Here is a 15,344-nt window from a genome sequence, read left to right on the forward strand (position 1 = left end):
GGCTCCTTTAGTACCCTAAACTTTAGGGCACTCTGTATTCCACTCTTGTGGACTGCTTTCTGCAGTATTAACAGTGAGGTTTCTGTTACTGGAAACTGCAAAAGCAAATGAGATTTAGCAGACTTAAATCCCACCTATAAATTCAGTCTGTAAACTAGATTCCTAATAAATTGGAGTTTCAGCCACAGTGTGACTCCCATGAACAGGATGTTTTGCTTTTCAGGACTTTGCACCCCGTGTGGTTGTGATGTACGTGATCGCACTTCTTGCTTTCCTGTTCTACATTTCCAAAGTTCCAGAGCGGTACTTTCCAGGTAGGTACTGCTTGTATAGTGACTATATAACTTTATTCTAAATATATTGTTGATAAGTAAACTTAGATTTACTTTTTCAATATAATTGCTTATGGAATGGCTCTCCTATTCTCAAATGTTATCTAAAACTTGAACTTTCAAAGGGTTTTCACAAATTTTTCCTGTCATCCTCACATTATGGATTGAATCCAATAGGTGTGGATTCAAGCCCAGGTTACAAGCCCAGATAAGCTTTGGCTGAGTCAAGAATAATATGAAAGCAGTGATGTTTCAGGTTGGGGGGCCAAGACTGGGGAGTAGATAAATTCAAACTGCAGGCTTGTCCTTCCTTTCTCCTGGGCTAAGAATCACCTTCCCAGTGAATTGAAGGTGCTGCTGCTCATGTGTGCAAGGGAGGAAGAAAATGAATAGAATGTAGAACCTGCAACTTTCCTCTGTACACTTGGTTTTCACCACTGAGTTTTATAAGAATGGAACACGAAGAAGAACCTGAGTGTTGTAAATAAACATTAGGATTCAGGACCATAATTAGGACATGTCCCTGAATTGGAGACCAACCATCCTCCAAGCAGGGCTGGAATTTTCCTCAGAAAACAGTTCTGGTAAAATACATGTTTGTATGAATTTATTAATCTTTTAAAAAGTGTTTCCTCTTCATCACAGACATGTAGAAAATTAAACCATGAACGTTATCCAGTATTTTTAGGCCTTAAAATATTCAGGAGTTCCCTGTTGTCTAGTATAGGACACTTTTAAAAGGTCAAATGTTAAGTAACTTAACATTCCAGCAAGATGAACTTGACATAAAATGTGCCCCATGTGGCTGAATATTGGTGCAGTATGGATACCTTTGAGCAGTGATGTGCAGACCGTGAAAAGTCTACAGATAAAAGTGATAGTCTCAGATGTTCACAGACGCGTGGCTTAAGAACCTTGTCTGGCCATGTGCACTGGTGACGAAATGATGGGTGAATACTGTGAAATCAAAAAAACTTAAACCTTGCCCAACTGGCGTGGCTCAGTGGTTGAGCATTGACCTATGACTCAGGAGGCCACAGTTTGATTCCCAGTCAGGACACATGTGGGGTGTGTAGGAGGCAGCTGATCAATGATTCTCTCTCATCATTGATGTCTCTATTTCTCTCTCCCTCTCCCTTCCTCTCTGAAATCAATAAAAATATTTTTTTAAAGAAAAAAAAAACTTAAACCTAAAAACTTCCTTTCAGCTCAGGTTAAATTTTTAATGTATAAACATCACAATGTATTTAATGAGTCCAAGCATCCCTCAGGTATCCATGGACAGGACTTAGTAGCTCTGCGATACTTGTGTAACAATATAATCAATTTTCTTTTTAATCTTCTGTATTCTTGGTTTTTAAAAATGAATTTATAGGTTTCATAAGACTGTCAAGGGGTCCATGACACACAAAAAAGGGCAAAAAACCCCTACAGAAATAATTCTATTGACTTACATTTTAAAATCTACATAGTGTACTGGTTCTTTTTCTTGGTAAAGAAAAAAGAAAGAAAAGGTTAGAGATGTTTACATTACAAGAAAAAGTTATTTAACTCTGGATTTCATTTCCTTATTTTTCCTGAAGCTTCCCACATGTTAATTACTTAATCTCCTTGAAATTTAACCTTTGACCACAAAGAGAAATAGTTCTCCTAAGTTGTATATGAACTAACCAACCTTAATTAACCCATCACTAATTACATTTTGCAGATTATTTCATTAGTGTGATAGCTCAAGATGCAGATATGAGCTTTCTCCTTACACAGCTGCTTGAAATAAAAGTGCTCCTAGCAGACTTACCGCCAACCAGCAGTGCATCTGCTTCATGCCAGCTCACTCCACGATCGGGAGCATCGGCTTCCTTTGCTTCTCTCATGCAATGTCTTTTCTTCATCAGATATAAGGTGACACAAGGGAAATTAAAGGTCAAATTCCTGAAATTAACCAAGTTAGACTATTGAAAACACATTTGGAATAGTTTTTCTAAAATTCACCAGTGTACTTTATGCGTAAAACCTTAAAATTAGACTCAAATATGAATTCATCCTTTCTTGAAAAATATTTCTTGAAAAATATCAATTAATCTCAAATCAGTTTCTTGGAGCTCTGAGGCTTACCACAATCTTTTTGCTGTAGAACTATATTTCCAAGGCCAGAGATAAAAATTTATTTTTATTTTAATGTCAAAATATTACAACCAATATTCTTTTCTCTCTACCTTCCTTTCCAGGACAACTAAACTACCTCGGATCGAGCCACCAAATCTGGCATATCCTTGCAGTAGTGATGTTATATTGGTGGCACCAGTCGACAGTGTACGTCATGCAGTACAGACATAGCAAGCCTTGTCCCGACTATGTCTCCCATTTATGAATTCAGGTATAGCTACCTGGTGTGTTCAGCTGTTAAGCAATATATAATAGGGAATTGTATACCCCAATGTTTCTAAGATTCCCCTTAGTTTTTCCTTTTCCTATTTAATATATCATGAGTAATAGCTTCTAAAAATGGAAAAATACATCAGGAGCTATAATAGTAACTGCTTTACAAGCCCTTAAAACTATTACTTTGCTGCTTGTACAGGAAGTGAAAATTAATTGGCAATGAATGCGAAACCAGTGTCAAAACAGTATTCATTTTACTTACCACCAGCTTAATTTCCTTAGGAAGGGCTCACCTCCGTTATAAAACGGGGTCACCCTGTGTGAATACTTTGATAGACAATATTTACAGATGACCAAGTGCCTAATCAAGGCGAGGGTTGTGACAGCCTATGCTTAACACAAGCTAGGACAGTGATTGTGAATCATCACTAGCCTTTGAATACACGGTTTGTGAGAAACTGGCATATGCGACGTTATTTCCTTTAGCCGTGGGTTCTCTTCTCCCTAGGAACATGGGATTTTTTAGTTTGCTGGAACAAAAATTTTAAACCTCTTCTCCTTTAAGTTGAAAGAGGTGTTGAGAACTTGCATTGTCATTAGCCATCAGGTAAAAATGGCATTACAAACAGACTATATGATCAGGTGACAAATTCTGTGATCTGATAACCAACTAATCAGCCATTGAAGCTTTTTAATTTCAAATATTGTTTAAGTTCATATAATAATTGAACTCTTGCCACTGGAGTGCAGATATTTAGTTCCAAAATTCCTGCAGGAGAAAAGCTTTCACCTCTGAGTTTGCAATCCTAGACTCCCTGATGATTGGGGGAGGTGTAGGGGGCAGGTTTCCCAGCTATATGGGTGCTACTTTTAAGGCCATAGAATCTAGATGGCCCGGTCTTGACCCTGAAATGAACCTTAAGCCTTAGAACAAAGTCATGCAGATGCCCCATTTGATGGCAGATTATTCACCTGTGCTCTGGTCTTTCTCTGTTTATGCATGTGTTAACATTGTATTGATAACTCAAAGTATTGATACATACTAATATTTGGGCCTGAAATATTAAATGGGCATTTTATTGTATATACTTAAAAAGATCTCAATGCCCTATCATACAACATAACACTCTTGTTCTTTGGTATTTTTCATATGCAGAAGTTAAATCCCTTAAAGCATTCATTCATAAAAACATGTGGTTAATTGGAATATAAAATAGTACCCAAGTTTCTTAATGAGTTGACATAAGCTACTTTAAATATTGGTATATCTTCAGAACCTTGGAATTACTAAATATCAGAAGTGTTGATTAATGGTGAAGCTTATTCCTAAAATGCGATTTGTATATCTGATACTAGGAATGTTAACTTTAATGTGCCTCAGTTTATGCATCTATAAAATTTTGTATTTTTTTCAGTGTAGTGTTTTTGTAGTATAAATTCCCCATACTAGTATCTCAGCAAAAAGAGTTTTCCCCCCATAGGCTAACGACACACTGTATTTTGGTGGAACACTACTCTTTGAAGATGGCAGTTTTATTGCATAAGGACACAATTTTTTAAAAAATATATTTTACCGATTTTTTTAGAGAAAGGGAGAGGGATAGAGAGATAGAAACATCGATGAGAAACATCCATCAGCCACTTCCTGCATGCCCCCTACTGGGGGATCCAGTCCACAACCCGGAGTGTGCCCTGACCTGGAATTGAACCAGCAATCTCTTGGTTCATAGGTCGACACTCAACCACTGAGCCACACCGGCGGGGCTCATAAGGCCACAAATTTGACCCATGTGCTAAACAATAAAAGATTCTGGTATAATGATAATAGGATACATTTTCCCTATAACATCCCTTATTAGCTTACATGATATTATTGCTTTTTTTTAAAAATGTTCCTATTTATTTCAGAGAGAGGTAACGAAATGGGGAGAGGAATAGAAACACCAATGATGAGAGAGAATCATCAATTAGCTGCCTTCTGCACACCCCCCCACTGGGGACTAAGCCTGCATCCCAGGCATATACCCCGACCATTGAACCTCAACCTCCTGGATCATAGTTCACCACTCAATCAATGAGTCACACCAGCAGCCAGTTGATATTATTTCTTTTAAATAGATATTTTGTCATTTTGGCCAAACAAAACACACTATTTACATTTAAAAATGAAGAAGTCTACTTATTTTAGGTCTGGGACCATTTCTGTTATAAAATCTTCTCAAAAACATATTGAAACCTTAAGTTTTATTTTAATTTTTAAAAATATTCCTGATTTTTTGTAATAGTGTATGAATTATTTAGTACTTGTCATCTGAATTAATAAACACAAAGAGCATAATGTGTTTAAGACTGTTTTTCAAATATAAAAGGTCTGACTTTAAGAAGGATTATACCATGTGAACATTTCATCTTTTCATGAAAGTGTTAAATATTGTAAGAAAGCTGATCTTTCTCATTCTTATCTTTACTATGATGTATTTATTGTAACACAGAAATGAATGAATGTGGATTGCTGTCAACTATAAACACTTCTGTATGTCAGCATTTATTGACCACCTACTGTGTGCACATCACTACTGGCAAAATTTTTAAGGCATTGTTAACATTAAAGAATAACTATTTAAAAATTGCCTTCAAATCTGAGCCATGTAATAATGTATATTTAAGTTATTTTTGTTTTACTGGATTAAAATTTTTAATTTTACCTATGTAAAAGCTCGCTACTGACAGACTTTACATTTTAAAATTATCCATGGCTGTTTTAAATTGTCTAGTGGTTTATAAGGTTGTAGTTAACTCATTTAAGAGACAATTATCTTTCTGTATAAGGCATTTTTAAATAGCAAGATAGTGCTTGTCTTCTTTGTTATTCATCTGAGTGCAATTCATAAGCTGCATGGCAAAATATGTATTATGTAAATAAACTGGTTTACTATATATATTAAGTGCTGCTCCTCATTCTTTATAATGCATAACAGTTTCAAAATCATGTTTTAGAACCAGGATCGAAGAGTCAGGGAGTATCTATCACACCTTATGACCCCCCACCTGGACAAAGTAACCGATTTTAAGGCTGTGATTGACTGGCACAGAGCTGTACAACTCTCTGTTTGGCAGGTAGGTACCTACCTAGATATTCCCTTTGTCCTGTATTAAATGTCAAGGGGCAAAGCCTGCTTTCTGGATGCCTGCCAACTGCTGAGCTGAGTAGGTCCACATCCACCCCAAATCCTCACTTCAGGTCATTCCACCCCTGCTGAAGAATGTGAAGAGTCAGCTCAGCTAGTAGACGAGGGGCAGAAGTGTCTTCTGCATGCATTATCACAATAACTACTTATATGGAAGAGGCACAGATGCTACTGAAATTCTATACCATACTTCCTCAGTAGGGTAGGGAGATAATGATCCAAAATGGAAACTTACTGTTTTCAGAAGGGAGAAGGGGTAGCAGTAGGGGTCTCGGGTGAAGAGTAAAACTTCTGTCTTCAGAGGGCAGGACTGATAGCCACACAGGATCTAGTCCTGCTCTATAAATCTGGGATCAAAAACACTACAGAACAGAGCTGTAATTTCAATGGTGTCAAGCATCTGAAGCAAAAGTGAACTACTTTTTAAATGCGCCACAAAACTCAGATGCTCATGCCTTCCATATGACACTATTCACCACATCTCACATAGGATGCTGGAGCCGGACTTCCCTACAAAGGGACTAGCTGTTCCATACAGGCAGCTCGAATTGCGGCATGTATTTGTCTCTAAAGAAGTTAACTATAACTGAACTTGAACAATGGTACATTCCACAGTTCTTTTTTAATATAACTTCTAACGTGATATTTTGCTCCTTTGTACCATTTATTAAAAAGACACAAAGCCCTTACTTTTCCACATAACTTGAGATAAATGTTACTACTTCAACAACAAAAAAGTCCATTCATAACAAACAAGATAAATCTTTCCAAAAGCCACCTCTCTAAAGACTCCAGGCTGTGGAATAAATACCTAAGCTAATACATATTGCGACACTGATGCCAAAGTGAGTCCAGCAATCCAATAAATAGGTTTTTCTCTTTATCTTGAAAAAGCCTCTTTTCTGACATAACCAAGGAGTACAATATTTTCTTTAACCAAATTGTAAGTTATGTATGTTACCAGTTTTTAAAGAGTTTAAAAAATTAAACATAATGCATAAACTATGCCAAATATTCACAAGGTACTTCAAAGTCCTATGTTTTTGCTTCATCTTCATCTTAAGTATCTGTAATCGTAATGCCTGAAGAAATTGTGCTATTAAGTATTTTTGTTGCAAAAATGCCATGTCACAATGGGTTTTCTTACTTGAATCCTAAACTGTGAACCTAGAGATCCAATTCTATTCATTTTTCTCTTTCACTAGCTGGTACATAGTGCTTAATGTCTGTGGTGTGAATGAAATAAGTGAATAAAGTTTACAACCAAAGTTTTCAATAAGACAAATAATGAAAAACTCCAAAGTCACTGATTATAAAGAATATGCAATCCATTTGAGATTTATTGCATTTAAAGAAAGCAGATTATTAAAACAGGTATGATAAATACAATAAGAAAATAACTTTAAATTTCAAACAAAACAAAGTGAATGGGGGACAGAAATTCAGTCGATAAGAATAAGCAATGTCAAGACAAAGTAGTAAAATCAGTTAGTGCTTAATAAGATAAAGGTAGAAAATAAAAGCAACTGGTACTATCTCATAACAGTTTCCCAGCTATATTTGAAGTTACCATAGAAAGTACATTTTGTAACTATTAGAAATATAATAAAGATGTAACTCAGGCTTAATAAAAGTTATTTGCTTAGTGGTACATAAAAGGCTTCAGAAAATTCAAGTTTAACAAAAAAATGGAAATGTAATCAAAGAAAGTGCACTTAAAGCTGTTTGCCAGCAATTAAAAAGTAGTTCATTACCATACTGCTTACTATAGATGACTTTCAATCACAAAAAGAGCTAGGAATAAAAACAATTATTTCAAAAATAGCACTATCAGTTTTTAAATAAAAATCACCCCAAATGATGACCCATTGCATTTTCCTCTGTCTACCATATTCTTTTAGTGGCTTCTGTAAACCCTCACTAGGAGTGAAAGTTCTTTTAGTAATGATTGTGGTTGCAATTCCATTTAAAATTGATAAATTCACATTAACTCTACTGAAGAGACATGTGCATGTGTGTTTACATATTTCTCTTAATATATAAACACCAGTGTGTATAAAAGTTTTCAAATAAACTATCATTTATGTTATTCTCACAGTAAGTATGCCATCTCATTCTCACAGTAGATCTCTCAGCTCAAGATTGAACCTAAAATGATGAGTAATTTTGCTTAAAAAGAAAAGAAAACAAAGGTGTACTGCACATTCTATATATATGAAAATGAATGTACCCAAACTCCTCAGGACTAGTGATACCAATACACATGTACCTTCTATCAGTGCTTATATGAAGTACCAAACCTAAGAGGACCAAGCAGAGCAGCTGAGTAGTGAAAATTGCCCTGCCTGGTGACTATCAGAGCAGAAGAGGGGGCTCACCTTGGTATTTTCCACCAGCAAGATCAGGACAAGACTCATCACTGTTAAACAATAAGCAGGGTAGAGTCAAAGGGAACATTTATCTACAGTCCCAAATAATGTTGTAACTGTGCCCAAATACACACACACACACACACACACACACACACGGGCGGGTCAGTGGAACAATTACACCATTTCCCAGACTGATCCTTTTGCATAAATATTCTAGTCAGTTAAACTTGCATCCAGCCTACAACCTTTCCTCTTCCACCCAACATTTATACCAAGCAACGTTAGCGTCTTAACAGATACATTCTTTGAAGTGATACTATTAAAATAATGAAGCAAATGGTCCACTTTTAGAAAGATTATTCAAAATCAACAAGCATGATTAAAGCTGTTAGGGCAGAAATAACTTTGGCCTCAGATTTTTGCTAGCTTCATATTTTACTTCCCTTAGTGATGTTTGTTCAAGTATTACAGGTTTAGAGTTATAACTATTTAACATGCTACAGCACAACGCACACCTGATTAATAAGAATATAATTTCAACTTTCCTTCCCTAAACAATAATTGGACCACCCATAATAGAGCCGAACTTTCACTGCGTGCTGTGTGCCAAGTGTGTGTCAAACTTTTTCACATGCTTTGGGAGATTTATTTTCATAATTCTCACAAGGGAATGAATGAGCTGGGTATCAGCTGTATGGAGCTGTATGTACATCCTAACAGCAGTGGGAGGAGATGACTGAAAATGGAAAGCAACCCTCATCCTGTACAGCTGGGGAAAATGCCTCTACTCCTCCAACAAAGGACTCCCCATTTCTAGCCCACTGGGTCCCCCATTGAATCCCTAAGTGTTTCTTCTGAACTATAATCTGTAGAGGAAAGTCACTGGGCTGTAACATAAGAAACTTAAAAATGTAAATATTTTAAACAATGTCAAAGTTGTTTCTTTAGAATTTATCCACATTATAACCCAGAGTCTAAGTCACTTAAAAATATTCATTGTATTGATACACAATCCTGGGTATGTTCCCTGCCCAGGAATCAAACCATGACCTCCTGGTTCATAGATCAACACTCAACCACTGAGCCACCTCAGTTGGGCTTCATGAAAAGCAAATGTAAGCAAGGCCTTAGTATCAGAGAGAGACTAGAATTTCATGTTTATATCCCATGGAGACCACACTAATTCATCCGCTGCCCCTTCTAAATCACAGAACTCCTGAGGTCTAGCAGAGACCAAGGCCAAGGGCTATAACAGTCAAAGAAGCACACTGGGTACACATCAACCAACAGATTTTCATTTTTAAAAATTTCTTCTGTTTGATACAAACCTACGGTAGTTCATGAATTTATTATATGTAATCATTAACTCCTCACTTTTAAAATAAAGTATCCCGTGAATCTACTTTGTAAAGTTTTAAAGAACATCTACTTAAACATTTGGATTAGCAGTATTACTCAACCTGAGAATCAGAAAGAAAAAAAGGTGCAAACATATTTGCCTTTGGCACACACAGGACAAGTATTGGTACAGTTGGGCTCCAAAGTGCAGCTCTTAAGCAGTAATGTGATGCTTGATCTGCCTCTGCTAACTGTGATTCACATATTGCTTCCCTATCAGTCCACAAATTTGATTCTGTTTAAAAAAAAAAAAAGGCAATAAAAATGAATATATGGTCTAGTTACATATACTCTGCTGCTTCCCGAGTTTAGAACTGTGAAAACAAGCAAATAGCTCATCCCAACTGGGACACTATCATTAAGAGATTCTAATAAGATTACTCATAAAATACACTTTAACTGGGTTCAAAGAGAATTTAAAATATAGCAATCAAGGTGAGTACCAGTTGACAAGTTTCCACCCTTTCTGTGAATAGCTTTCACAGAAACTTCTACATGTTAATTTGATAGTGAAGGAGACAGTTAATTATAATTTAAAATACTTGAAGACACATTAATTCATATATTTAATTTCTATCTTATTAGTTCCTATAAAATCTCAAGTTTCTAATTAGGATTTATGGTGTAAAAAAAAAAAAAAAGGCAATTTGGTAGCTGAGTTCTTTTCATTAAAGACACAATCAACTAGCAGAGTTAAGACACCAGTTCCTCATCACCTGATACCTTTTACTACTATGTAGCCAGTGTAAGATGGTCAACCCCGCAGAGGGCAGAGGTTCGCAGCAGGATCCGAGTCCTGCCCATAAGGCTTGGGGCTCTCACTGTTCTGTGCACTTCATTACAACCCCCCCACACACACACACCGCCCCAAACCTAATGAAAGAAACTGTCGCTCTTGACCTGGGAAATATTTGGTGGTAATTTAATAAAGTATGTTATTATATACATGATTTTATATTGTAAACGTTTTAAAAACTCAGGGTTTCAGCTACAGCTTTTTTTTCTGAAATAAAAAATCTATATAATCCTTGTCTCCTCACACCATTTTCCAATAATCTCCTTTATTAGGGATGTGAAAACAAAAGTTTTGAGCAAGAAGCCATTCAAAAGCGGAACATTAAATGTTCAAGTACTGTTTTTTCTCTCTTCTATATCATTTTTTCTTTTACATTTTGCACACATCAGGTATCAAGTTTTTGTTCTAGGCTTCAACGTAGATATTCCATATTAATGGCACTTGTTTTTAAAAATGAAAGTTTTAGGCACAATAGTTATTTCTGGCTCTGCTTTGTAGAGAATGGTAGAAGGATTAAAATCTCTGCATTCCCCAGAAAATAAACTTCTGATTCTTTGTGAAGACAGGATTCTGTTTTACTGTTGGAAATTAGAAGAGACCCTTAAAAAATCCACAAGTGCAGCCTGTGTGTGTACAGACAGCCTTGGCTTTAATGCTGGGTTCTGGAATGAGCCTGGATGGGCACACAAACATGACATTCTGGTACAAAAATAACAGCGCGGTTCTCCCGCACATCTGGAGCCAGGCCACATGCATCCCCTGGATTTCAGTGCTGTCGCCAAGTCAGTAGCTGGAACCCTGGGCCAGAGCTTCCAAAGCAGCTCCCCCTTCCCGCCTGGAAGAGACACCGAGTCACTACCCTGTGGAGATACTTCCTTTTGCGATTTGGTTTATTTAAAAATCACCTCTTCTGAGTGAATTGTAAGAATGAATGATATAAAGAGCTATACAAGTACACAATGGCGGATTCTATGGAAATGCCCGGTGGTAGCCTTCAGCTTCTGGCTATTCCCCCTTCTAGACTGGTCATCCTGTCAGCTGTGACCGTACTAGCAAGTCCAGTGCGGGTTATTCAGCGGGTTCTATGTGGTGTCACGGCAGCTTTGCTGGCACTACTTCTAGCAACCTTTCCCCAATTGCATGATGCAGTTCCCCAGATTCATGAGTACATCATGGGAACAAGAGGTCTTCCAAGCCAAGATGGTAACCTAGCCCCATGGATAGTTGACAACGCTGAGGTGACTGGTGAAGGGAAGTACAAGAACATTAAAGTGGCATTGTCTTTAATGTACCATTCAGTAAGAAAGCCTCAGCAAAATCCTGTTGAGCAAATCAGAAGGAGGTTAATGCTGTTTGCTACAGTCCGGCCCGGAGTTACACCACACATTATCGGCCTGTACACCTCCTTGGACTTTGGAGAGGCAGCCTCATCGCTCTCCAGCAGAGGATGAGATGTAAGCCTGCTATGGGGCTTACTAGACATCCAAGAACATGCGAGAGTTGGACCTAGGGGAACGTGCATTTGTAGCCCAAGTAAAATTAACTGCATCATTTGAAATGACTCCCTACATCACTATTAAGTCCTTTGTCCATGAAGGCATGTCTCATGCAAGCTTCCTACTGGGAGTTGGTCATGAGATAAAGAAATTTATGGATGTCAACAATAAACTGCTCGAGAAATATGGTCCTGCCATGTTTCCTTACTTGAAGGCTCTTAGGCTTGAAGGTCTTGAACCACTTGCACCAGAATGTTTTCCGAATCTGTGCAAGGTTGCAAACACTCGCAAGAGGAAAGCTGACCCTACTTTCAGACTATAAATCCAATAAGGAACAGCTCTCACATTTACCTGAGTATGAGATGGATGCTGCATTGTCTACACCAATAAAGAAACGAAGTCTTGATAACAAAGATGCTGAAGGAATAAAAGCTGCCTACCGCATAACTGATCAAGACATTAGCACAGCAATGGAATCTTCTGAGCCTTAAACCACCATTGATGTAATTAAGCAGTTCTTGGTTGCCTTAGGTGCAAACAGCTCCCGACCTTAATTTAAAAAAAAAAAAAGCTATACAAATCAATTTTCTCTCAAATTCATAAAACTATTCATCCTTTTTTGAAACAGGGGTTAACACCAAGAGTCCATCAGAAGTCTCTACTGTTTAGAAGGAAATGGAGCAGCACCAAATGGGTCTAATTCGATGGACTGGGGCTGTTGGGCCTGAGGTGAAGTGACGCTCTGCACCACAAGTTCTGTAAAGGGCACCGCACCAAAGTCATCCATTTTCAATGCATCTGCACTATGAAAGGACCCATGGAGTGAGTTGGGTCTTGGCCACCCGGGCAGCACAGGGTTGTGGTCAGCACGGATGTCGCCCAGGCCCTGGTGGGAAGGGTGCCATGGCACGTCTGGGGGATGGAAGGGCTTGGCCCCAAACGGGTCCAACAGACTCTCCTCGGGAGGCAGGACATTCCCCCTGTCCTTCCCATCAGTCAGCGCAACGCTAATGTTCTCCTTGGAGTCTGAGATGGTTAGGAACTCGTTGCTGCTCTGAGAGTCGCGGCGGCCCACCTTTTTGTGCCTGCGGGCCCTCTCTGGAGTGCGGTAGGTAGGCTTCACCGTCTTCTTCGTGCTGGTCGGCGTGCCGTGGTGCCGCTTCCCGTTACTTTTGGATAAATCCTGCTTTGTGCGCCTTTGGCGAGAAGATAGTTTCTGTAAGCTACGCTGTTTGACTTTTTGCTGCTGACTCCCAGTTATTTCCTCAAAGGGCACGAGGCCAAAAAGGTCCTCGTGGCTGTCACTTTTGCCTGTGGACGTGGGAAAGGGCTGAAACGGAGTAGAGCCAAATATATCTACACTTTTGGGACAACCAGGGAGAGTCTGTGCTTCGGGCCCCGCGGCATGACCGTCTTGGACGGTCACCTTCTTGCTAAAGGGGGCCTTCGTGAAGACGTCAAATTCCTCGTGCTCCAGTCCCACAGGAGGAAAACAGGGCTGCTGAGGGAGGCTCTTCTCATTCTCTCCTTGCGGGGGCTGTTGAGCACGCACTGCAAAGAAGGGGACAGCGCCAAACACATCAAACTCCTGTTTGGGAGTCTCCACTGCTGCAGTAGAGGGCACTTGGGGTGAGCTGAGGAGTGCTGCATTCCGATCTTGGACTGGTCCACTGCCGGGTTTGTCTCTGTAGGCAGGGCTCCCAGCACTGTACTTGACTTTGGCCTGTTCATCATCAGAATCAGAGCTGTGTTTCTCTTCCTCTTCCTCATCCTCAGAGTCCATGAGGAGAGGCCTATGACCCAGATTTTCCGGTTCAGTATCATCATCGTTGAAATCTTGTCCTCCCTGAAGAACTTCTTCATCCTCTTGTTCTTCCTCTTCACTGCTCTTAGGAGAAGGGGGATCCGATTCAAAATCGCTTTCAGATTCGTCATTTCCCTTCTGCACCTGACCCTGTACGGATGAATTCTCTGAGGTTTTCTTCCCAGCCCGGTGGTCTTTTGACACTATACTTGTCTTTCTACTCTTCATAGGGCTTGCAGGGCTAGTTTCTTGATTCGTGGATGAATGTTCGATTTTCTTTTCAGGAGAACCTGCAGGTTCAAAGAAAAATGCTTTTAGAATTCTAATGCATTTCAAAACCATTTGCAATAAACAATATTTACTAACACAAAGCATTCCAAATCCTTCATACCAGTTCTCTTGCAGTGGTTCTCAACCTTCCTAATGCCGCGGCCCTTTAATACAGTTCCTCATGTTGTGGTGACCCCCAACCATAAAATTATTTTTGTTGCTACTTCATAACTGTAATGTTGCTACTGTTATGAATCATAGTGTAAATATCTGATATGCTATATGTGTTTTCCGATGGTCGCAACCCACAGGTTGAGAACCACTGTTAGAGTAAGATATAAGGTCAGTTAGGCTCAGGGAATGCCACTTGTCCTGACCATCCACTGACTGGATGGTCAGGTCCTTCAGAGCAGACAGACTTACTTGTCTCTGTCCCTACATGCCACCTACTCATCTCTGGCCCTCACCTACAGATAACTTTTATTTATACCTGGCATAGAACTCTGAATACAGTACACAAGCAGATCTTCTTCTCCCACTTTCAAAGTAAGATTATTCAGACAACTGCCCCTGCAATTACCTGCTTATATTTACCAACCTTTTGCTTATGTTTCATTGTTATAAAGTTTGAATGAATATAGAGATACCAACAAGCATGAATAGCTTGTCTGCTCAATTATGTGTTTCACTTTAATTTTCTTAATTGACATTCCTTTGTGTGTGTGTGTGTATGTTTGTGTGTGTGTAAACTAGTATCGTAGGAGTCGGGTTAACATGGAATGCATCCCCTTAGCCAGACCAAAGCTAAGGACCAGGCTCTGAACTGAGCTGTACCAAGGGCATCTGCCTTCTCCAGATGACACAGCTCCCTTTATCATTTCTATACTAGTAAACATCACATTAAAAGCATATGCCACCCATGAAAAAATGTTAACGGTCACTGTATGATCAGTAATAAAGTTGCACCAGAGTGCTATACAACGTCATTGTATATAATGAAGATATAGTCTATTAGTTTACATGAAAATATACTGCCATCCCAATATGCTGGTGTACTGAGCTGATTTTCCAGAGGTAGAGACGGAATTGAGTTGATCCAACCACATACCTATTCACCCTTTCCCCTCCTTTGATTAATCACATATTTTCAAAATAATTAGTGAGGGCTGGAAGTCTAATCTGCAGTCATAAAAATAATTTGCTTATGATGGAAGAATTATTGCTTTCCCGTTGGTAACATGGTGCCCCTATGGCACACGACACCTCTGAGTTATGTCCTTCTCTTTGAAAGTCAGGTCTGCTGTCT

General features: G+C 38.8%; 2 protein-coding genes across 9 annotated transcripts in view; one reads left to right on the forward strand and one right to left on the reverse strand.

Annotated features, from left to right (window-relative positions):
• The window catches only part of PAQR3 (progestin and adipoQ receptor family member 3), an 84,592-nt gene that overhangs the window by 12,547 nt on the left and 56,701 nt on the right, over positions 1 to 15,344 (forward strand). The window contains exons 5-7 of one of the 5 annotated variants that reach the window (XM_070394270.1): positions 224 to 314; positions 5,712 to 5,831; positions 12,593 to 15,155. In XM_070394270.1, coding sequence (XP_070250371.1) covers positions 224 to 314; positions 5,712 to 5,785 — 165 coding nt within the window. In that variant the 3' untranslated portion in view covers positions 5,786 to 5,831; positions 12,593 to 15,155. Of the gene's footprint in view, positions 1 to 223; positions 315 to 2,560; positions 5,656 to 5,711; positions 5,832 to 12,592; positions 15,156 to 15,344 lie in introns of those variants that run through there. The other 4 variants (XM_070394254.1, XM_070394262.1, XM_070394279.1 and 1 more) reach the window with 4 other exon arrangements.
• Positions 7,213 to 15,344, reverse strand: part of BMP2K (BMP2 inducible kinase) — a 134,824-nt gene continuing 126,692 nt past the window's right edge. For all 4 annotated transcript variants that reach the window (XM_070394215.1, XM_070394223.1, XM_070394207.1 and 1 more), the window contains one exon: positions 7,213 to 14,058. In XM_070394215.1, coding sequence (XP_070250316.1) covers positions 12,623 to 14,058 — 1,436 coding nt within the window. In that variant the 3' untranslated portion in view covers positions 7,213 to 12,622. The remainder of the gene's footprint in view (positions 14,059 to 15,344) is intronic.

Source organism: Myotis yumanensis, unplaced genomic scaffold (assembly GCF_028538775.1).
Source record: "Myotis yumanensis isolate MYYU_CA2020_CCGP unplaced genomic scaffold, mMyoYum1.0.hap1 SCAF_1, whole genome shotgun sequence".
Taxonomy (NCBI): Eukaryota; Metazoa; Chordata; class Mammalia; order Chiroptera; family Vespertilionidae; genus Myotis; species Myotis yumanensis.